We start from the raw sequence: 23,272 nt of genomic DNA, 5'->3' as shown, positions 1-23,272 counted from the left end.
TACTAGGCCTTAGTTTTTGCTTTTTGTTTTTATCCTGTATAAAATTTGAAATATTATATTTATTAAACTTACTTTATGTTTTTTCTCTCATCTGATTTTATAATTTAAAAAAAAAAAACTTAACCAATAAGAGAGAAAATGATTGAATAGGTGTGTTAGAGAATGTATTTCTAGCACTTCTCTCATTTAATATTTCATATATAACATAACATTATATAACTAATAAAGTATAATTTTTTTTAAAATATATACAATATCAAAAATAAATTTATACAACCTGATAATTATGTAAAAAAAAACTTGACAATTACATTTATACATCTTAAGTCAAATAGTTAATTCAGTTAAAAAGAAAGTAAAAAAATTAATAAAAAATATTTTTAATTAAATATTTTTTATAAATAGATATAAGTTATGTGATAATTTTATAAATATGAAATAAAAATAAAAATATAAGTGCTATGATCAATTTGTATGTATATATATCATATTCATTTCCTTCAAAAATATTAAATAGTATTATTTAATTCAATTATTAATTCAAATAAATATTATTTTATTATGTAAATAGATTCTTTGTTATTCATTCTATTAGTGTTATATTTAATTATTATTCTATTAAATATAAATAATTCTATTTTTAAAATTTTTAATTTTAATGACAAAATTTTATTCTTAATCAATTATTTCATTCCTCTTTTAACATTTTTAATAATGATTCTAATATTGTTTAACAATGTACTAGGCAAAGTTATCGATTAGTTTATTTTATTTCTTTTTAGTAAACAAATTTTTTCTTAAACAATATGTATTAAGTTATATTTGCATTGCAAAGCAAGGATAAACTCACGTTTAAAAAGGAAACATTAATAGATAAAAATTTGTTCCAATGCTACAAAACATCTACAGTTTCAATAATAACATTGATCCATTTTGAATGAGTTTTTAGTTCAAATTAATTTTTATTTTATTTATTCAATTAAAATAAGATTTTTATATGTTAAATTAACTTTTTATATTAATGTTCAAATTTCTTTAATTAACAATAGATAAATTTATTATAGAAAATATATTAAATATAAAATAAAATTCATGGAGATAATTTTTTATGAAATAAGAAATTTTATAAAAACCCAAAATTGATGCATGTATATAAAAATGTAATATATATCAGAGAAAATTTTGTTGTTTTTATAACATTTAGCACTTTATTGTATATTAATATTGTTGAGTATTATGTGTGTCTATATATATACTAATATATATTTTTATTAATTAAAATATAACAGAAAAATCCATTAAAAATTTATGATATATAAAAGAATTATAAATTATAAAATTAATATCGTGCAGTACACGAGTTAATTTAAAAAGTGCCATAACATTTTTTTTTTAATTGGTTGATAAAATAAAATGTAAAAGGCATCCGATAAAATAAAAATAAATCTTGCAGTGTTAATGATTTGGTTGTTGTTCATGGTGTTAAGTGATAACAGAAGGGAGAAGCAAAACCTAGAAATCGCGCTCGTTGGTTTTGACTTGGAGTGAGTGGGTGAAACCGAAACCCTAACTAATATTGAAGAAGAAGATGAGCATTCGAAGGTTGAGTGGCGAAGAATCGCAAACACTTTACTCTCTCCTCAGAGCAGAGCAGCGTCCACTCCATGAGATCCTCTCCCAATTCAACTCCGCAATCCCTTCCTCTCGCCATTTCACTCTCTCTTCCTATCTCCTCATCCTATTGCAGGTTCGTAACATTTTTTTCTTTTTAGGGTTTTTCATTCCCCACTCGCAATTCAACTTCTAGGTTTTTCTATCACAAATCTTGTACCTTAGATACTGATTCTAGCATGCCATTTTTTTTAGGGATTCTCCATTTAAATTCTAGGATAATTAGGTGGAAATGATGTTGATTTTAAATAATGGGTTGGATTTTCATTTTTTTTGGGATGGGTTTGTGATTTTTAGTTTTTAAAATTTAGATACAGATTTTTAGTGTGTTTTATTTTATTTATTTTTTGTTATCCTGTTATTATTTGATTGGAAATAATGTTGGATGTTATCTGTTTGGAATCTTTTTGTGGGCAGGACAATAAGGTGCTCAGCACCACTGAGCGGTTAATAGCTTTTGCTCTGCTAGTTGAGGCTTATTCATCCCAGAAACCGGCTTCAAATCCCTTCATAAGCTTTATTGTAAATGTAAACACTTATTATTGTCGTTTTACTTGTTGGAACTTTTTTGTATGGTTATTTGATTTGTCTAATTCTTTGAAGTTAGAACCGGTTTTTGAAGGCTAGAGGAGGATGTGATTCCTTAACAAAATCACAATGAATAAGAACGACAAGCAGGCACCTTAGAATAAGGTTTTATCATTGAAACTAGTTAAACTATTGTCAATAATATATTAGAGAGTAAATGACTCAACAGAATGGAAAAACTGCTCATTAAAAATGGATCTGTACTGCAGTGCATTTATGTCCCCCTACATGCTCCAGATGTTGATGAATAAAAAGTGTGACTAAAATATTATACAAATATGGAAAGCTAACATTCTTTCTGTAGAGTAATTTTCCACTGTGTTTCTCAAATCTGAAATTCTGACAAAATAGAACTAACTATATTTTATCTGAATTAGAAATGAGTTATTTATGAACATCAGTCTAAGAAAAAGTGAAAATAACTAATTCATTCACAATAATGAGTTTGTGCAAGTTGAATTTGAATCAAGTTTACCATAAGAGATGGTGAGTTTATTGTGAATTAGCACAACTTGGTCACTATGGGGCAGAAAGTTTATGTTTAAATGGTACAACAGGAGGAGAATTGAGAGAAATCTGAGAAAAAATTATAATTGATATATGTGTTTAGAGGTACAACTGATTGCTATTTCTAGGTTACTGCAGTTGGCTATTTACAACAGAAAATAACTGACTAACTAACTAACAGAATACAGTATGCTATGCAGTAGTATACTCCAACAGTTAATGGTTTAAACTAGCGAGTTGACTACCGTGTGAGTAAGAAAAGTTGATGAGTGGAAGATACTCCAATTAGAGGGGAGCGGAATAGCTAAGAAAACATTAGGATAAACCATTAAAAAAATTCCTGCACAAATGGTATTATTAAAATCTGGATATTGACTGAGTTAGTAGTTGTGGGTTTCTCTTTAGCCAATTCCCTTTTGGAACTCTTAATGGAAATCTTAGCTGAAACAACCATGAAAGGTTTATGATAAGCAATTGATATTGCATCATTTTTCATCTCTATATGAATTAAGTAATAAGTAGGATTGTGCTTTTTCTCTCTACATTTAATGTTATTGTGTTATATGACTGTTGAGATAAGGATAATTTCTTGGCTACAGGCTTCCTGTAATGAAGGGTCAGAAAAAGTTGAGAGGGCATTTATTCTACAGCTACTAGGTCTCAATAGCTCCAACAGTGGGAAAGAGGTTATATTCTGTTTCATTGTCTAACGCTATTCATAAATGTTATCTTTTTATTTCTTCTCCATAATGATGTTTTTTTATAGTTCAACATACTATTTTATACAGTTAAACATCATTTCTTGTTAGCTATTATTTGCTACAATTTCTTTGAACATAGTCGGGGAAGAGGTTATTTATAGGTATTGTTATTAGGCATTTGCAAGTTTTGACATGTAATACTGTTATTGATACTCTGTAACAACCACTCTTAGTCAAGTGTGGAATTAGCAGAGCAAGATTATAAAGAAATTTTAATCAGAAGTTGTATGATATTGGAAATCATTTTCTTAAGCGAGTCTATTTGACTGGTTGCTGGTTCATTTTGTAATTATAAGTGAATGCTAATTTTGATTGTTCTAATCTTTTTTCCTTTCAGCTTGTTTCTTTTGACTCTCATTTTGTCTGTTGGAGTTCTAATCCTCCTTCCATGTTGCCTTTGCCTTCTTCTCTCCTAAAAAAATCCTTGATAAAAATCTATCCACTTTTTGGCCATTAAGTTTGTTTTAGATTGAAAATTTTGTGAATGGAATGTTGTTTGTTGGTTAAACATATTTCTAACTTATTTTCAGTTTACGATTCTGTCACTTGTTTCACCTTCAACATGCATCTAATGTTTTCTGTTGATCTTCCTTACTCTATCTCTTTCATTAGGTGTTTATTTTTAGTGGTTTGTAATTTCTGAGGTGTTTTCTTTTCCTGGAGGATTGCAGTTTCTTAAACAGTCTGCATCAGATTATGTGAAAGGATTTGATCAGTCATTACATGTAAGTTACTTATAGATATTCAAAGTCCTTACCCATAACATATCCAATATTGTCCTTCCATAATATCTAACTTTTCTAAGATGTATCACTGCTTTTTCAAATGTCTCAGGATAGTCCTTCTTTTGGTTTAGGATTTCTATACTTATTTTTCCTCTCTGATTCCAGGAGTTCCCTCCTCTAGATCAATTGAAGCAGCAGTTTTCTGATAAAGTTCATCTAGAACTATACCATTGCTTATTTAAAGATGGCTCTGTAAAAAATGTAGTCCCCGACCCAGATGTTCCCCCAAGTTGTGATGCAGATTCTGTAGAGTATGGCCCCATGCAGTGGATTGATTAATTTATATAGCTTTTTATTAAATTTTACTGCTTTTCTTGTCCCTTCAATGGTTTCTTATAGCTAATTTAGAGTAGCAATTCAAAGTTCATACGCTCTAAATTATTATAACGACCGATTTATAGGTTTGATTTGCGACCTGGAACAAAACCTAAACATGGTGCCGGAGATAAAGATGAGGCACTAGTTGGGTTGTTGTCAAATCTTTCATTGGAAGGATTAAGTCCTCACTGGATCAGACCCCTTCCACCAAGGCTGCCGATAATTGATGGGGAGGTACTGCATATTTGTATCTGCAATATTTGATTCTTGAGTTTTAATTATTCAAGCTATTTATACTGGGAATTCATTTTCAGCTAGTTTGGCTCAATCCTGATGACAATCATGAACTTATGTGGGACTATGGTATGTGTGTTGATACCAGCAGAGGGGCTGCAGTAAGGGACTTAATTGCGAAAGCTCTGAAGGGAGCCCTTGCACCTGCACAGCAAGAGGTGATTATTGTTATTATTTGATTTGATAGAAGATGAAAACATTGTAGGAGCATCTCTGTTAAGGATAAATGGATAACCCCATGAAAAGACCATGTGCTTTACACTGAACAATATAGGGACAGATGAAGTAATTCTGAACTAGCACCTCACTGTAACAAATCAAGGAAAAAATCCTTGTTGCTTGTATGCCATCCAAACCTGCAAGTTTTTATGTAGAAACTAGATTACATTGATGGGTTTCCTGATTGATTTGTTATGCAAAAAGATTTCCTTCTCTTAATTTTAAGGAAAGCTGAGTAAACTACTGGAAGACTCTTTTTTCTCCAATAGCATATATATATATAGTTGTTACAGATTGTATCACATTGCAGTGTCAAATGTGTATCTGTACCTTAGTTCTTATTTTGTCAAACGTTTAATGAAGATTACGATCTTGATTTCCTTGTAATCCAGCAAGTCCTGGTGGAGTTTGCAAATGATCCAAAACTTGTATATCACTGTGGACTGACACCAAGAAAGTTGCCAGTAAGTGTTTTTGTAATCTTTTTGATGAATCAATGACCGAGTTAGGTCTTGATGTTTATTCTCATTTTTTTTATCAGGACCTGGTGGAAAACAATCCCCTTATTGCAGTTGACGTTCTCACTAAGTTGATAAATTCTCCAGAAATAGCAGAGTATGCATTCTTCCTCTATTATATTATCTGTGCTCTAGTACATACATTACCCTATCGCTATTATTTTCTTTATTTCTATTTGCTTATTTATGGATACAGATACTTTACAGTACTTGTCAATATGGACATGAGTCTACATTCAATGGAAGTTGTGAACAGGCTGACAACAGCTGTTGAACTACCATCTCAATTCATTCACATGTACATAACTAATTGTATAGCATCTTGTGTGGGCATCAAGGTAAGCCTTTATTTTCTGCAAAACAAACATGTTTTTCACAAAAGATTGTGCTTCTGTGTTAATATTTACTGGTATTCTGTTTCATCTATTGTAGATTGTGTAGGGATTTTGGATTGGGTTTCTTTATGATATTTCATTCACTTATGGGAATGGCATGGTAAAAATAAAGACAATAGGATTATGGGAGAATTTGGACTGACAGGATAGAAAAATAACTGACCTCTAGCGATGGTGTTAGGTCTGAAATTTGCCAGAAATGAAATCGCAATCTTTTTGTTGTCTTGTGGTATCATAGAAGTGCTGGAGATAGTAAAGGTTGTCGACCAAGACTCTACATAAACTCGTGAAGCTTCCATAGACTCAACTTGTAAAATTGTAAGAGTTAGCCTAATATAAAAAATAATATTAAAGAACCTATTAATGACATGCATAACATAATACTCTTAAGCTCAACAATAATTCAAAATTTCAACTTCATAATAAAGCAAAGTAGCAAACTTCAATAATAAAGTGTTATAGTAATTAGTACATTAGTTCTAAATAAGATCAAACTACATAAATAACCAATAAATTCATAAAAATAGAATTTACTAAAATGAAAACATTTTAAATTTATGCCCTGGTAAAACACTGTCACTATGGGTTCAATTGGGGGGGGGGGGGGGGGGATTGCATTTGATTTCAAACTTGATGACTCACTTTTTGACTCGAGTTTATGCAAGTTTACATGGGTTTAATGAGTTTACCTAAGTTTATCTGGAAAAAAGTTTGACAATGAGATAACTTGTTTTGTCTACCTTAAATTTTAAGAGTTTAAGGTTTATCCACATGAACGTATCCACTACTCATGCCAACCAGTTGACTACTACAATTTTAAACTGGACAGAAATGTATCCACATGAATGCACGATGCATGCATGCAAATACATTTGTTATAGGATAACTGCCCTTATCTAACCACCTGCATATGTATGCTAAAGTACCTTATTATTTCCACATGTTCAAAAGTCATTGGCAATGAACTTTTATGTAAAATTTGCATAACAACCATTGATACAATTTTTTAGCTGGATTTTATATTCATGTCATTCAGATACTAAATGATTACAATAGTGGTCCAATTTAGTAACCATTTCTCTCCTTGCATTTCATAAGATGACTATGCTATTGCTTCCCCCCCTCCCCCCATAATTAACATCTCTGCTTTCTACTTTTTTTCTCAGGATAAATACATGCAGAACAGGCTTGTGAGACTTGTCTGTGTTTTTCTGCAAAGCCTCATTCGGAACAATATTATTAATGGTGAGTTTACCCAGTTGGACATTATTGAATTGTAACATTATTGTCTTTAAAAATTGTAGGTCTCTAGTAAAGGAAAGAAAGGAAGATAAATTGTTTGTTAATAACTAGTTTTACTCTGGATTAGTTATACAATTGGTGATAAGCGGAAGGTGTAGAAATAGCATACTTGAACAGGTTCAGAATTTGTTTAAACTGTTGTAGATAATATTTTAAATGACAAGTTCTTTGTTGAAGGCACACAAGTGAATACCTTTATTAAGCTCCTGAACTTTTTAGCTAGTACAAAATTAATTGGGAAATAAATCTCTAATGGGGTTTTATTGGGGCTACCTGTTTATTGTACTCAAAATTTCAGTTACATAGTACATACGGCTAACCAACAAGGCCATCATTTTGATGATCATTTTGTTGGATCATCACTTGTAACCACAACATCCATGTTCCTGCCACCCTGCAATTTGAATTTAACTATGCTTTGGGGCCTGTGCCAATATAGAATGAGAAGAAGAACCTTGGCTTTGTCCAAGGATCTCCAAAAGTTTCTTTTGGCACTAATAGAGGTTCTAAAAGGATTTCTGCTCAATTTGTGGTTTTTTGGTGTGTTTGGTTGGAAAGACACACTAGTATTTTCTCTGCTCGACTTTGACCTTTGGAGTTTATTCAGGATTGACTAGTGCACTTAGATTCTGTGACTAAAGGACTTTTTAGGGGGCTGTCTTTGTATTTCTTCTGAGATTGTCATGCAGTGTTACATGTTTAGTTTTTGTCTTTTTTTTTGCTGATGTATTTTGTGGATATCTTTTTTTTTGCTGATGTTTTTTGTGGATATCTTATCACTTGTATTTGAATCTCCTTAAAAAAAAAAAACAGTATTGAGAGTTGATTTTGCCTGGTTTCTGCGGGTTTCCTATTTGTTGTTTGCTATTGAGAGTTGAATGTAATTTTGTATATTTACTGGCACACAAGAAGAAAGTGAAAATGGCTACATGTCACTGATTTTAGTGATGATCCCAACTTGCAGTTAAAGATCTCTTCATTGAAGTTCAAGCGTTTTGCATCGAGTTTTCACGTATTAGAGAGGCAGCTGCGTTATTTAGGCTGCTCAAGTCATTGGAATGATTGTTGTTTTAGTCTGTCAATTTTCTCCTCTTTGCTGTCCTATTTCAAGACTTTCTGTAGATATGTATCTACCTAGAGCTAGGTAGCGTTATGTACTCATTTTCTAATTGTGGACAATAAATCAAGATTATAGCATGTCATTTGCATTTAATTGTAACGGGTTATATTATGAAATGTTCAAAGATGTGAGAATAGAGAATTTAGAATGTAATTGAATTTTAACACTATACTATACCCCCTACCTCATGTGGTTGACCTTGTGTAACCTTTGCCTTTTACCATTCTAGTTAAGTAAAATAAGTAAATAACATCTTCAAATACAAATTAATATATTTATCTTTTTACTGAAGGGGCTAGGACCTAAGAATCTACAATAGACCTTGGGTAAGTTACCCATACACATTCATAAGCATAACCCACAAGATGTTGGAATATGAAGTGTGTAAACCCACAGCCACACGTAACTTGTGAGTGTTACTACTTGCAAGCTAAAAAATCTGCAATAATATTTCGTTCACTGTAGGAGTGATTGAAACGAAGCTACCAATACCACAAGATTTATGATCTAATCTGAAGCACATCAGATTCATATCCAGAATTTTAGGCTACCAAACTCATTCAATTGGAGCAAAAATAGAAAATTTGAGTAATTAATGTGATGTTGAACAAAGAAGAAATTACTACGAGATTAGGTGGAGCATCACAGTCGACAAATCACAATAAACAACTCAATATTTTGCCGATTAGGTAATCGAATCCTGACATGTTCTATGTATTATTGTATACATTAAAGTCAGTTGGTGTCATGATTATTCAATTTTGACAAAAAAAAAAAAACTTGTAGTATGAACAGAAGCGATGTTTCCTATACATTGATATTGATAAGCCATTTTTTTCCTGATAAGTATCAAATAGAAAAAGTTTGTTAATTAGATACATAGTTGTGCACCAGTGGACCTCTGCCATGAGGGCCCAATGGATGGAGGTGAAATTGTACATTGAAGAGAAGCATAGATAAAAAGTAAGAAAAGATATGATTTTAATAATAATGTGATAAAAAATTATTTTAAAGTAAGCATAAATTATTTAATAATTTATACATGGTGTTCACCATGTATTTGATTATTTTTCCATTGATTTTAATGGTTGTTGTTTTTCATGAAAACAAAAGGCCCATAACAAGATTGCTAAGACTTCTAGTGTATGAAGTGTATATTTACAGCACAAGTTATATTATTTCCAAGAGATATATGCACATAAGAAGATTGCTAAGACTTTTTGTATTTTACTTATAGAAATGTTTATATTAATTTCGTGCCCCTTAAACCCTACATCATGTTAGCTTCTTCTGTGTTTATACTGATAGCATCCCACATATGGGTAGTAAACGACCAAAAACAGAGTGCTTGTGAAGACTAAAGCCAAAAAACCAACAAAGCAAATTACACAGTTCTTCTGCCAAGTACCAAGGTTTGATACTGCTGAGCCATAAGAGTATCTCCACTGGTCACAGGCTGAGCACTTGTCCAACTTGACATTGTTTTCCAACGTACAAAATTTTCAAGACCAAGTTTTGTTGTATTTGGTACTAACATCTTTTGGCGATTGCCTCATAACTCGCATATGCGACTCTGCGATGGTACAACAAGCATTAGAAAATGCATCATGTTATAAGGCCATAGGTAGTGTTAATTGTATGGTAATTTCAAGTAGAATTCAATTCCTCTTAAGTGAATACTTTACTTTCTACCTCTTATTTATTATACTTAGTAAGAATGGAAAAAATAATCAATGATATATATTTGGAATTTGGATGCTTACTTTATTCAACAGAGTGCAGATCACACACTCTCACATTCCAGATTCTTCAGAATGAAGAGTTCTATTATCACTAGATGACACACTTGATTTGCATTGAGAATGTGAAGTGCTTTCTGATCCACGGCATATTCGTCGTTTAGATCCAATTTTGTGTGTATCCATAGTCAAATCTACAAAATTAGGAGTACTAGATGATGAGTTAACAGGTAAACTTGAACTTCTTACATTTTTCCCCTTATGCTGCACAATGTTCTTGGCAACTTCATAGTCACCACCAGATTGAGAACCACAACATATCTCATACTGTAATCTGCGTTCTGCAGCAATGGCAGCAGCTTGTACTAGACTAAGGGTCTTCATTAGAACACTATCACCACATAAAAGGCCTCATCATCTCTTTATATTCCTGTGCATGATTAACAACAACATGGATATATGAATGAAGGACAGTTGGACAAATAAGCAAAAGCAAGATGCATTATTAATTTTTACAACTTGCTAAGAAAAAAAAAAAACCCATAATTTTCTTCTTAAAAATTCGCAGCTGTAATGAAGTATTTAGTAAAATCATAAGCATCAGTGAACCAACATTACCAAATCTTCAACCATTGTCCAGTTGGTGATAAGTTACTTGGAAAATAAAGTTCTATACTCCTTCTATTTCATTTCTTATTTATTTATTATTTTGTTGGTAATGTAACGTGTTATAATTTTTATTTGAATTTTATATTATATATAATTCAATGTGTTATATTTTAAATAAGTTGGCTTACTAGGTTTAAAAGACTTCTCATGTAGCCTTAAAGTGTAACTTCTTACTAAATATTTTGAAAAAAAAAAGTATATTCACTATTATTTTGTAACAAACAAATTAAGAAATGTAGTCATTGTTCTTATTTATGTTAGTTACTTTTAGTTTTCTTATTATTATTTTTTGCTGCGTTTTTAGTTTTCTTATATGACCACTATTATTTCTTTTGTTTATAATAAGTGTGTAAAGTATTTAAAAATTACGTAAAGATAAGATTTTAATTATTAAGATAACAACTAATATTATCTCAAACTTTTAAATAGACAGATCAATAAAAACAAATTTGCTTTTAGAAGTGGACATATAACTTGAGGAGTATTTTAATTTTTCAATAAAGAATAATAGTTTTAGTTCCAAGGCCAAAGAAGTTAACTTGATTTTTTTAAGACTTTTTATTAATAAAATCATTTAACATTTAATTATTATAAAATGTATTTATGAGCTAAAAGTGAAATATGCATTGAACTAAATTGTCATTTTCTTAGAAAACATTTTCCGTTAACATCTCTTCCAGTTTTTCCTCCTGGGCTCCATTTACATTAATACTTGTAGAGAAATTCTGGAACCTACGCAAGTTACATGAATACAAAATCAAACAAATATACAGTTTCGTGACACTTGGGAAGCACAAAAGCTACAAGACCCTCGATCATCACATTAATATACCCTGAAATAATTGTTTAACGAAAAAAAAGGACAAATCGTGAAATATATAATAACCAAAACTGTCATGTATTAAAACCCTGATGTGATGCCTTATTTTTATTTATATGAACACCAGTAAATTAATACAATAAAATGAGATGCTGCTAAGACCATCCAACACTTATCCTATTTGCAAATGGAGCTTTGCCACGAACATAATTAGCATGACCAGCCGAAGGGAATTTCCTTGTAGAATTGAGCTACCTGATAAACCCAAAATATTAAATATCAAAAAGGATTTATCACGAGTACACGATATTATGATTAGGATTATACACTGTCACAACATGCCTACCACAAATATATATATATATAGCTTCACAAGTTGGTTTCCGTCAATAAGTTAGAAAAACAGTCTCTAATTGCAATTTCGATAACAATAGGACAATATTTATACCAAAAGAAAGAAAGAATATAAAAGAAGTCTGATTTTTCAACTGTTTAAGTTATGTCTATTTAGATTTTAGAAGAGTAAAACATAGTTTTGGTTTCTCAAAATATTTCGAAATTTAACTTTAATCCCTAAAATTATTTAACACGTTTTTAATTTTCTTAAATTTATTAAAAATGATGTGATTTTAGCTCATCAGAAACTAAAAATATATGTTTTCTAATAAAATGTAGGGAATATAAACTTGTTAAATTTTTGTATATAGAAAACTAAAACTAAATTTCGAAATATTTTGAAGAAAAAAAACTAATTTTACCCTAGAAACAATAATATATATGCAAGGTCTCAATAAAGACCAACTTATACAACAACTAAAACTTCAGTTTGAAGTCAGAAAAAGGAAAAGAAAAAAAAAACTTCTGTTTGATGAACAAATATAAGAAAAAACCAAACCTTCATTCTTGCTGTTATCATTCAAAGTCGGTGGTGCAGAAGTAGATGAGTTTTTCACTGATATTCCAAGTTCAGAGCAACCCAAGCCAAGAGAACCTTAAACACACAAATTTCAAATCTCAATTGAGTTATCTTCAACAATTACTTTGGAGATACACTGTGAACATAGATCAAAACATTTTTTTATATATAATTTCCTTAAAACAAATGGTATGAACTATGAATGAGGTTTGCAATCTTACATTCTCTGAAGCAAGGGAAGGTAGTGACATTTAGGAGGTTGTCATAGCCTACATCACACTCACAACTATAGGAGAACTTGGATGTCTTGTTGCATGAGCCACCACCACAATCAATCCAGTGGCAAGCTACAACAATGCACTTACCAAATGTTATGATATGTCATAAAAATATCAAATTGAAATATGAGATGCCTATAGACTATAGTTATTATCTTTCAATTACCATCAAAAATCGACTCATTGGATTTTGTTGACTTTTCTTGAACAGGGGCAGGGGCTTTGGAGCAAGAGTAGTCCAATGTACCTACAGAGGATATATCATGCAAATCATTCAGAATATGATGAAACAATCAAATACTATTAAGAGAATATTGCCAATACTATACTTTCTGATACAATTTTGTAGACACACTTTTTTATTGGGTGAAATTCAAGTGGGTATTATGTCCCATTTAGTGAGTCTCATTTGTAAATTAGTAGGACTCACATGAATTTTATCTAATAAAAAAAGTATTAGAAATGATCGAAAATATATTACTAACATTTGTCGATGACAATCAAAATAATGTAATAATGTATATTGTTTATCTATTAGGTCCAAATTCAAATTCTAAAAATCTAAGATGATATCGGAGTATATCCAATATTAATCCAAAGGGTCATCCACCATTGTTATCCACACATCAAGTCCAAGAAGTGTTGGACGTGAGGGAATGTATTAGGAAAAATTCAAGTCTCACATCGACTATAAATAAAGTCAAGTTAAAATATATAAGTGAGGGACAGCCACCACTCCTTAAGTTAATTTTTGGGGTTGAATTAGACTTAAACTCAAGATTCTAAAAATCCAAGATTATCCACATAAGACCACATCAGACAATTCCACTGAATAAGCAAAAACCATAGACTTCTTAACCACATGCGGCCAAACTAGACAGCAAGAAGAAAATGAAAAACATATCAATTTGTTTTTGAAAAACCAATCATGTGTTATTATTAGAGGTGATAAAATGGACCGATTAATTAACAAAATCTGAACCTGCCAATAAAATATAGGACATAAGCTTAAAATTTTGAGTCTATATTAAACGTGAGTTATTTTTAGTACTTTTTTATAGGCAAAAAAAATGTCAGAATAAATTTGAACCCACCACCCCTCCACAGATCGACGAACAGATCCTCTATCCTTCATATAATTCACGTTCTAGTGCCAGCAAACTAATTACAGCTCCTTCAAAGGACAGATATATGAAGGAAATTGGTGAATAGTCTATTCTGACAGACATTTGATTTTAAGATGAAATCCCACACAAAGGATCCTGCACCTCTGATAGATACTGACCTGCTAGTTTTGTGCCAAACATGGGGTTGCTAACATACAAATTCACCAAATCCAATCCATATTTAACCGAATAAACTTGTTAAAAATTCAAAAAACTAAACTTTCACTAAGTTTTAAAGGCTCAAATTAAATTTGATTCTTTGGGCTCAACCGACTATGACCCGCAACTCACATCAGTCCCATTAATCCGTTTTGCTACGTCTAGTAACTATGTTACTATTTTACTTATTTTTTTTATTAATTATGGTATTAGTATGAAATATTCACAGTCTGAAAAAGTAATTAATCCTCATCAGAAATCATAAACATACATAAATATTATTCTCTTAATATGATTTATTTCATACTCAATACCAATTACGGCTGAGACGGACATGAGGAGAGGGAGATCAATCACACAAAATAAAACACATCCAACACATTAAATATATTAATAATCTATCAAAACACATGACGTCTTATCACCCAAAATAAGCACACATAATATCTTTCATTTTTTTTATGTCATGAAAATAATCAATAACTACTAATTTTCAACAATTTTGTTTTCAACATATACTAATAAATATTCAATAAAAAAGTATCTTCCATATTATTTTATCAAAATAGAGTTTAACAACTACATATTAATAAAGAAAATAAAAACTGATTATATAACAACTAAAATTTAATAATTTAATGAAATATAATATTTTGATATAATTTCTTAAAAAAATATAAAATTACTACTAATTTTATAATTTCAAAAGGTTAGAAGATAAAAATTTATTATATAATAACTAAATTTTGATAAAATATAATATTGAAATAAGATTTCTTAGAAAAAGACTATTGTCGTTTTATAATTTAAAAAAGATTTAATAGATAAAACCAATTGCATAATAATTTAAAATTTTAAAAATATAATCAGTTTCAAATCAGATTTTGTTACTTAATAAAAACAATCAAATCTATTTAAAATAAAATAAAAATTTAATATATTAATCTTTTAAATTGAAAAAAAAAAAAACAGGGGGATCACCTCCTCCTTAGGTTGGTCTGTCCTTCTGCACCTAAGAATTTGAACTCTGAACTATTTAATTAAAAAAAATTACTACACTTGCATAGTCACTATTTTAGTATGGCACTGGATGGAAGTTAAACATTTGTCATCAACAAATATATTTGCTGGTTAGAGGCAGTCAAGATTAAATCAAGAGAGAACAACACATATTTTGTTTTTTCTTTAGGTGACTAAGAGTGTTCATTTCTTACAATTGGGAACTATGCAAGGAAGAAACTTCAAACCCATCTTATCATTTGAAGGAGCTCTCTTCCAACCCGGGTGGCACTCGCATTCAAAGAAGAAAGTGCTGTTCTTGGAAGGTTTACATGTTCCTTTTCCACATTCCACTTCTTTGCATACATCATCTGAAACCATCTCACATGAAAACAAAACAAAACATCATCATGTCAAAGCAATTTAGTATTCCCAAGCTGTCAAATTTTTTTTTTGAAAAGACCCTTTTATGAAGGATTTGGATCAACAAGAAATGGTATAAAAATACACAATTTTTTTGCATGCAAGAACCATATCCACTATCTTGTTAATTAAAAGATCCATGCAAATCCTTAGATGAACACTCAAGAAATTAGAAGCCGGGAAATGAAAATAAACAAACATATAGAAAAGAGTGTAGAAGAAATGGTTACAAACCAAAGATGGGAGAAAGCAGAGGAGAAAGGAGGTCAGAAGTAGCTGAAAGAGGTTGTAGAAGAAGAAATGCGACAATGGCTACGACACTTGCAAAGGCCATTTGAGAAAGTCAAAAGAGAATGAGAGGAAGGGCCTCACATAACATAAAAAGCTAACACTAGAAAAAGCAAACAAGGCTTAGATATTTGGGGTACTTGTATTTGAATTTGAATGACTCGTGGACAAGTGTGAAAATCAAGCATACAAATTAATAAATGGTGGAACATGGCTACGACCAAAAGGCAGTGCGTGGACATGTCGTTGGAAGTTGAGTCTTTGACTGGAGTATTGTTTCTATCAAATGTTGTTTTTCTGTATATGATATTTTTTCGAATTGGATTTCCATCGGTTTTTTTTAAAAAAAAATTAATTTAATTATTTCTGCTTTGTTAATTCATGTGTTAATCGATTTTGTTTAAAATTTTAATCCGGTCTATTTTAAATTGATATGGATTGAATCGATTTTTACTTCTAATCTTACTTTTATTTTTTTAGAAAATATTAAATAAATGAAAATATATATAATAAATATAACAAAAATAAATAAAAGTATCAAGCATTGTTTTTATATGTCATTATATATATAACTAATAGTAATATGATTTTTTAAAAGATATACTATATCAAAAATAAATTTATTCAACTTGATAATTTTATATATGCATCTTAACTCAAACTAATTAATAAGAAAAAATATTTTTAATTAAATATATTTTATATAAATGGGTACAAGTTATGTGATCATTTTACAAATATATAAGAAATAAAAATATAAACGATATCATTAAATTACGAATAAAAATATATAATATATATAGTTCTGTTTGGATTGGAATTGGTAGGTTTTGAAAAGCAAATTTAAAATTCGATCTAATAAAAAAATTGATATTTTAAATATTTTATCCATTCGGTTTATTTTGTTTTTAATTTTTTGATTGATTTTTTTTTATTTTCATTGAATTGGATCAGTCCATGAACACTCTTGTTCAGAACTGATTTCTTGACAGGCATATTTTTTTAAGAAATATCTTTTCATCTACACTAACTTAATAATTACTAATATATCATTGATCTAAATAAAACTAAATTAAAATTTGTAATAGATTAAGTGTCATGAATTAAAAAATGTTGAAATGAGAGGCCGCATTAAATAATTATTAACAACAATATTTTATATTAATGTTATGTTCACAACAAGTAATTTCCAATTGTATGTTGCTTTAAAAGCACAATTATTTACTAATCATAAATTCATTAAAATATCAATGTTAATTTTTGCATAGAAACCGAAAGAATAATTGAGACAAATTATTTCTAATTTTATTTCTCTCCATCTTTCTTCTTCGTATCACATATCAATCTTATATTTACATTTCTCTTTTTCTCTTTAGATTTTAAATAGAACGTTGGGTGTCTCTCGAACGTTTTCATGAAATTACTTGATTTTTTAGTAGTCACTTTTTAATTCATGTATGTACACGTGTCGCAAATTGTGATGCTTTACGTAGTAAGGATAATAAAGATTTTGGGTCATGCAACCGGCCAATGTGAATATGAAATGAATAGTCAACCCCTTTTTTCTTTTCATTTTTATTTTGATTTATTCAAACACGTATGAGTCAGTTATTTATTTCTGATTTGATTTGCCAAAACCATGTGCTTAGGTGTTGTTCATCAACCAATCTAATCAAAACAAAAATGAAAATGGATCCAAAAACTGAAAATCAAATGAATCATAAATTGAAAAAATCAATTTTTTTTATTGGATTGAATCTTATTTCAAATTTAATTTTGTAATTCAAACTAAAGTTATACTCCTTTTATTTCTGATTACAAGATTATTTTTTTCAAAAATTTATTTTTCTCTTTTTATAAGAAATTTTTAAAATTTTTAGATGTATTAATTATTTTTTCCTATATATTATTACTTAATTATTTTTTCTTGAAACATTAATAAAAAATAATTAAGTAGATAAAGAAATAAAAAAAGAATAATTTTAAATGATAGTACAATTAAATGATAAGTTTAATGTGATTAATTAAATTAATTATATTTCTTAAGAGACGTAAATTAATTGAAAAGTTCTTATAATTAAAAACAAAGAGAGTGTATACATATATTTTTATTAATAAATTTATATTTTTACTCATGTTTACATTTTTATTTTTTTATATATTTATAAAATTATCACATATTCTTACTAAATTTGTCACAATCGAATGGTCTTCTGTGAGCTCCTCATCTAATGGTGATAGAGTATACCTGCAAAGATATGTTGACACTCAGGTTAGCAATGCTCAGGTAAGAGTATATGTAATAAATAGCTTATGATTTAATAAAAGATAAAGTTCTCTTACCTTAATTAGTTTCGCAAGGTTCTCTTAATACTAAGTAAATATTGGACCGTCCACTAAAAATGAAGGTTTATCAAGTCTGAGAAGTATATCCTATAACTTATATTTATTTGTGAAAAATATGTTTAATTAAAGATAATTTTTAGTAACTATTGGGTTAAAGTTACATTATTTGTGTAAATTTACTTTTAATAGTATATATTTAAATAGTTATACTACTATTAGTTGTTTATTAACTTATAAAATATATATTTAATATCTTCAATGATTTTTTATGATGTTTATTATATATTATCATTTATTTAATATTTTTTCCAAAAGAAAAGCAAACATAAGTTTAAAACTAAAAATGGCTCTAATCTAAATCACTTTAAATTAAATTAGATTTAAATTTTTAATCAAATAAAATGAATAATTAATTAAAAAAACTAAAATGATTGAATTGAATAATTTTTCTCTTAAAAAATTGATTCAATTCAATCCGGTCGATGGGGTTAGTTTGGAATATCTTTAAATAGCTTCAATTTGCATCCTTATTGAATTAATGCCCATCACTTTACCTTTGATTTTCATGGGCTCTTATTAATGATGAGGGGAAAGAAAGAAAAAAAGCAAAATGGATGTGTCTATTTCACAAAAACATGATAGACATCCTTCATTCCCGCCTCATTAATGCCATTTTCTGGATCATTGGTCTGAGTGACACTATAATACACCTCAAGACTTCTTGAATATGGGTTCCACTCCTTGTACCCTTTTTATATATTTACTATGATAAAAAAAACACACTACGATACACCTCAAGACTTCTTGAATATGGGTTCTACTCCTTGTACCCTTTTTATATATTTACTATGATAAAAAAAACACACTACGATACACCTCAAAGAACGTTCATCGAATCATATTATCAAACTATTCTTAACACAAGCCATGGTATACTATCTCCACTCTCAAATATCACATTAATATTCTCTGGAATAACTGTATAAATAAAGAGAATTTTTAAAAAAAGGACAAATCGTGTGCTAATAACTAAAACTGCATGTCATGTATTAAAACCCTTATTCTGTGATGCCTTATTTACTGATCCCTGGCCAAATTAATAGCATAAAATGAGATACTGCTAAAATCATCCGGCTATTATTCTATTGTAATTGAAGCTATATGCAATAAACATAATTAGCATGACCAGCCAAAAGGAGCTTCCTTCTAGAATCGAGCTACCTGCTAAATCAATGCTAAATATTAAATAAACAAAAATAGAAAATGAATCATCACGTGTACACGGAATATATGATTATAATCAATAACGTGTTTAGATTCACATTCCCGTAACTCCGACATAATCATAAAAATAACTTTTAGTCTCTTTTTATTACACTTTGACTTGAAAATTTGATCAAACACCAATCACTCCTACTAATTCAAACACGCACAAGGATCATGCATTGCCATAACATGGCTAGAACAATCTACAGTATATAGCTTAACAAGTTAATTTGTGACTATAAGTTAGAAAAACAGTCTTATATATGGTCCGTTGTTGCATTTTTTTAAATAAAAAATTCACTTTTTCTATATAATTACTTATACTTATTTTAATTTCTATGTTAGTTTCATCTTTACGAAATAATCAAAAACTGAAAATAATATAAAATGTTATTATAATTAAAGGCTATTTTGAATAATTTATCACAATTTTTTAAGTGATTTTTATGATAGTAAATAAATATAAATTAACTCATTTTTTCTAAAAAATAATTAATAAATTATTTTACATCAAAATTATTGTTTTTCAATCTATAACAAACGGAATGGCAATTTTGATAACCATATGACCATGTTCATACCTTGATTTTTCAACTGTTTAAGCAGGTCGATATATTAATTGATCAAATTCCAGTTTCTCTGGAGATTTTTGGAAAGAACAACATGTATGCAAAGTCTCAATAAAGACCTGTTGGATGAGCAAAGATAAGGAAAAACCAAATGCTTGTGAACTTACCCTCATTCTTAATGTTGTCATTCAAAGCTGGTGGTGTAGAAGTAGATGAGTTTGTCATTGATATTCCAAGTTCAGAGTAACCCATCCCAAAGAACCTTAAACAAAAAAAATTTAAATCTCAAATAAATTATCTACAACTACTTAGTGGTACAATAATCTGAACATAGGTAAAATCCTTTTTTTACATCAACATCAATCATAGAACATACTATTCCCTTAAAACGAATGGTATCGTGTTAACTATGAATGTGGTTTGTAATCTTACATTCTCTGAAGCAAGGGAATGCAGTGACATTTAGAGATTGTAATAGCCAGCATCGCATTCACAATTATAGGAGAACATGGATGTCTTGTTGCATGAGCCACCTCCACAATCAACCCAATGGCAAGCTACAATAAACAAAATGCTATTGATATCTCATAAGAAAAATTATCAAATTGAAGTATGAGATGCCAGTAGTTATATCTTTCAATTACCATAAAAAATTGACTCATTGGGTTTTGTTGCCTTTTGTTGAACAGGGGCAGGGGCTTTGGAGTAAGAGTAGTCCAATGTGCCTACATACCATGCAAATCTTTGGGCATGAAAAACAATGAAATACTTTTAAGAGTAATACTAGTAACATTTTCTATAACAACTAATACTACTAGTTTTATATATTCTAACACTTATTTATGCACTTTTTCTTATTGAATGGAATTTATGTAGGTCTTATTTTTATTCCCAAATTAGTAAGAGCCACATGAACTTTAACTTATAAAAAGAATGTGTTAAAAAAAATTGTTGCTAATCACTGTTGTCGTTCATTAGTAAGTTGTACGGTTCCATGTGGCACTTGCTAAACGTATAATAAGTTAAAAACAAATTATATGATCTGAAACAATTTGCCACAAACATTGGATAGCAGGTTTAGTTGTGGTGGATTAGTGTACTGCAATTTTGTATTTTGACTTAATTCTCTTATGTAATTTCCTCTCAGTTTTTGTTGCGTTGGACGAAATTTTGGACAGATTATGGTATAACTATAGTAATCCTCTACTTCACAACTTTATGGGATTGCATCGTGTTACTATTACGGATTAAAGATTAGTTATCTTGAAAATTATGCAATTGCGGACCATTATAAAAAAATAATTCTAAATATTGAGAAATTTTTGTATTTATTTTTTCATTTAATTTAATACTTATATAAAGAATAAGAATTCTAAATCCTGTTAAAGTTTTAAAATTTTGAGTTTTTTTATGACATTAAAAATGCATTTTTTGTTTAATACTTATATAGAGTAGTATTTTGTGTATACCTCAAGGGTTTAATTGATATTTCTTTTTTCAGTATTTTTTTATCACATCATATAAGATGTTCATCATTTTGTATCACATCTATCACTTTTTCTTTTTCTTTTTTTTATTTCTTTCTCTATACTGGTTTAGATGGTTTAGATAGGGCAAGAGGTGGTCACCAAATTTTTTTAATAACAGAAAAACATTTGTGTTACCATTCATGTAACACATTGAGTAATAATTTTTTAACACTCAATTTTTTCAAATATCTATCTACACCTATCGATCATTCCTCTCTACAATCTCTCATCCTAATTCCTGTCACATTATATCATCTATAATTCCTATATATTTCTCTTTTTATCTCTCTCTCACTAGGTGTCACACTTCGCATTGTAGGTGTCCAAATATTATTTACTTAAACATATTAGTCAAGACAACTCTGATAGGGGCCAAGTGTATGAAGAAAATTTCTCTACCCTTCAAGCAGACAATGTGTTCTTCTAGGTAAAATTTCCACCAAGTTATCTCGCTAGCCTCTTTTTCTGTAGTTAATCCCCCTTACTTCTAATGAAGAGGTCTTTGCTGTTACAATTAAGAGTCTAACTTTCTGTTACAATCTGTTGCTATAAGTTAGGAGTTTAAATTGTTATGTTTTTAATATCTAGGATTCTGTTGCTTTTGAATTTCCAATTGTTGAGAATCACATAGTTGTACGTGAGCTATTTTCTAGCATTCTGTTAGGAGTTATAAAGGCTATATAACAGCCACTTTGAATTCAATAAAGCAGCATTGAATTTGTAAGTTACATATACACTTTGCATTCTTTACATCTAAAAGGTAGACAATTTCACCAATATAAAGTAGCAATATGATAGTGAACATATTAAGAGAGAATCCTTTGCTTACAATTGGGAATTATGCGAGGAAGAAACTTCAAGCCTGACTCATCATTGAAAGACTCTGCTTCCAACCCGGTTGACACTCGCATTCAAAGAAGAAAGAGCTGTTCTTGGAAGGTTTACATGTTCCTTTTCCACATTCCACTTCTTTGCAGACATCATCTGAACCCATCTCACATGAAAACAAAACATCATGTCAAAGCAATCTAGAATTGAAAGGAAAATTGAAAAGACCCTTTTATTATGAAGGATTTGGATCAACTAGAAATGTTTATCAAAATACACTCTTACTTCCACCTTACCTTTCCCATCACGGTCTGCGTACAGAATCTTCCAGCGTAGAGATTGTGGGTTCTTGCAGAGAATTTATACTCTTGAGAATCACTATATATACACTACATTCACATCATTGATGAGGAATAATAACGAAGGGGAGCTATTGAATGGAGCTCTTCATTGCCCGGTCTGCTATTCACGTGAAGATTTCATTCCTTTACGTGATCCTTGAGTTTGATATATATGAGGGAAAAGAGATTATCAGAGATTACGCTGCCGCAACATCTAGCTCTCTTCGATTTTGAAACTGATGATCAAATTTGAATGTATCATTTTAGGGTGATGGGAGGATGTCTGTCTATCTTTGTGGGGAGCCATGTTGATGAATACGAGTTGCCTACGGTGTACCAAATGTGGAACATGAAGGAATACAGAGTGCACTCGTCTTGGACCAAGTCTTTTGTTTTCTCAACTTGTTATCATCATTCTCTATGTTTCTTTCGCCCAATATACTTCACCAAAAATGGCC

At 29.7% G+C, this 23,272-nt stretch overlaps 2 protein-coding genes, 1 long non-coding RNA gene and 1 pseudogene across 4 annotated transcripts; 1 reads left to right on the top strand and 3 right to left on the bottom strand.

The window, feature by feature from the left end:
- Positions 1–1,456: 1,456 nt before the first annotated feature.
- LOC114377679 (CCR4-NOT transcription complex subunit 11-like) lies at positions 1,457–8,673 on the top strand. Of its 2 annotated transcripts, XM_028336314.1 has the most exons (12): positions 1,457–1,747; positions 2,089–2,199; positions 3,366–3,452; positions 4,199–4,252; positions 4,418–4,563; positions 4,714–4,864; positions 4,945–5,082; positions 5,536–5,607; positions 5,685–5,758; positions 5,858–5,999; positions 7,223–7,301; positions 8,323–8,673. In XM_028336314.1, exons 1-12 carry the CDS (start codon positions 1,589–1,591, stop codon positions 8,418–8,420), a joined length of 1,311 nt encoding a protein of 436 aa, XP_028192115.1. In that variant the 5' UTR covers positions 1,457–1,588; the 3' UTR covers positions 8,421–8,673. The 2 variants fall into 2 exon arrangements, 1 of the variants encoding a protein (XP_028192115.1); XR_003659129.1 differs by lacking the exon at positions 8,323–8,673 and having other exon boundaries at positions 5,869–5,999.
- Positions 8,674–9,665: 992 nt separating this feature from the next.
- On the bottom strand, positions 9,666–10,920 carry LOC114370282. The gene is made up of 3 exons (XR_003657812.1): positions 10,836–10,920; positions 10,242–10,647; positions 9,666–10,051 (listed from the first exon to the last, which is right to left on the bottom strand). It is a non-coding gene; the product is annotated as an uncharacterized LOC114370282 (long non-coding RNA).
- A 756-nt stretch (positions 10,921–11,676) lies between these two features.
- LOC114377670 lies at positions 11,677–16,078 on the bottom strand. The gene is made up of 6 exons (XM_028336302.1): positions 15,882–16,078; positions 15,440–15,595; positions 13,067–13,147; positions 12,844–12,969; positions 12,602–12,697; positions 11,677–11,961 (listed from the first exon to the last, which is right to left on the bottom strand). The coding sequence occupies exons 1-6, from the start codon at positions 15,979–15,981 to the stop codon at positions 11,879–11,881; spliced, it is 642 nt and encodes a 213-aa protein (XP_028192103.1). The 5' UTR covers positions 15,982–16,078; the 3' UTR covers positions 11,677–11,878.
- A 4,534-nt stretch (positions 16,079–20,612) lies between these two features.
- On the bottom strand, positions 20,613–22,639 carry LOC114369280 (annotated as a pseudogene).
- Positions 22,640–23,272: the final 633 nt, after the last annotated feature.

This window comes from Glycine soja, chromosome 2, assembly GCF_004193775.1.
Source record: "Glycine soja cultivar W05 chromosome 2, ASM419377v2, whole genome shotgun sequence".
Classification (NCBI taxonomy): domain Eukaryota; kingdom Viridiplantae; phylum Streptophyta; class Magnoliopsida; order Fabales; family Fabaceae; genus Glycine; species Glycine soja.
The sequence above is the reverse complement of the archived record's forward strand: the minus strand, read 5'-3'. Positions and strand labels throughout refer to the sequence as shown.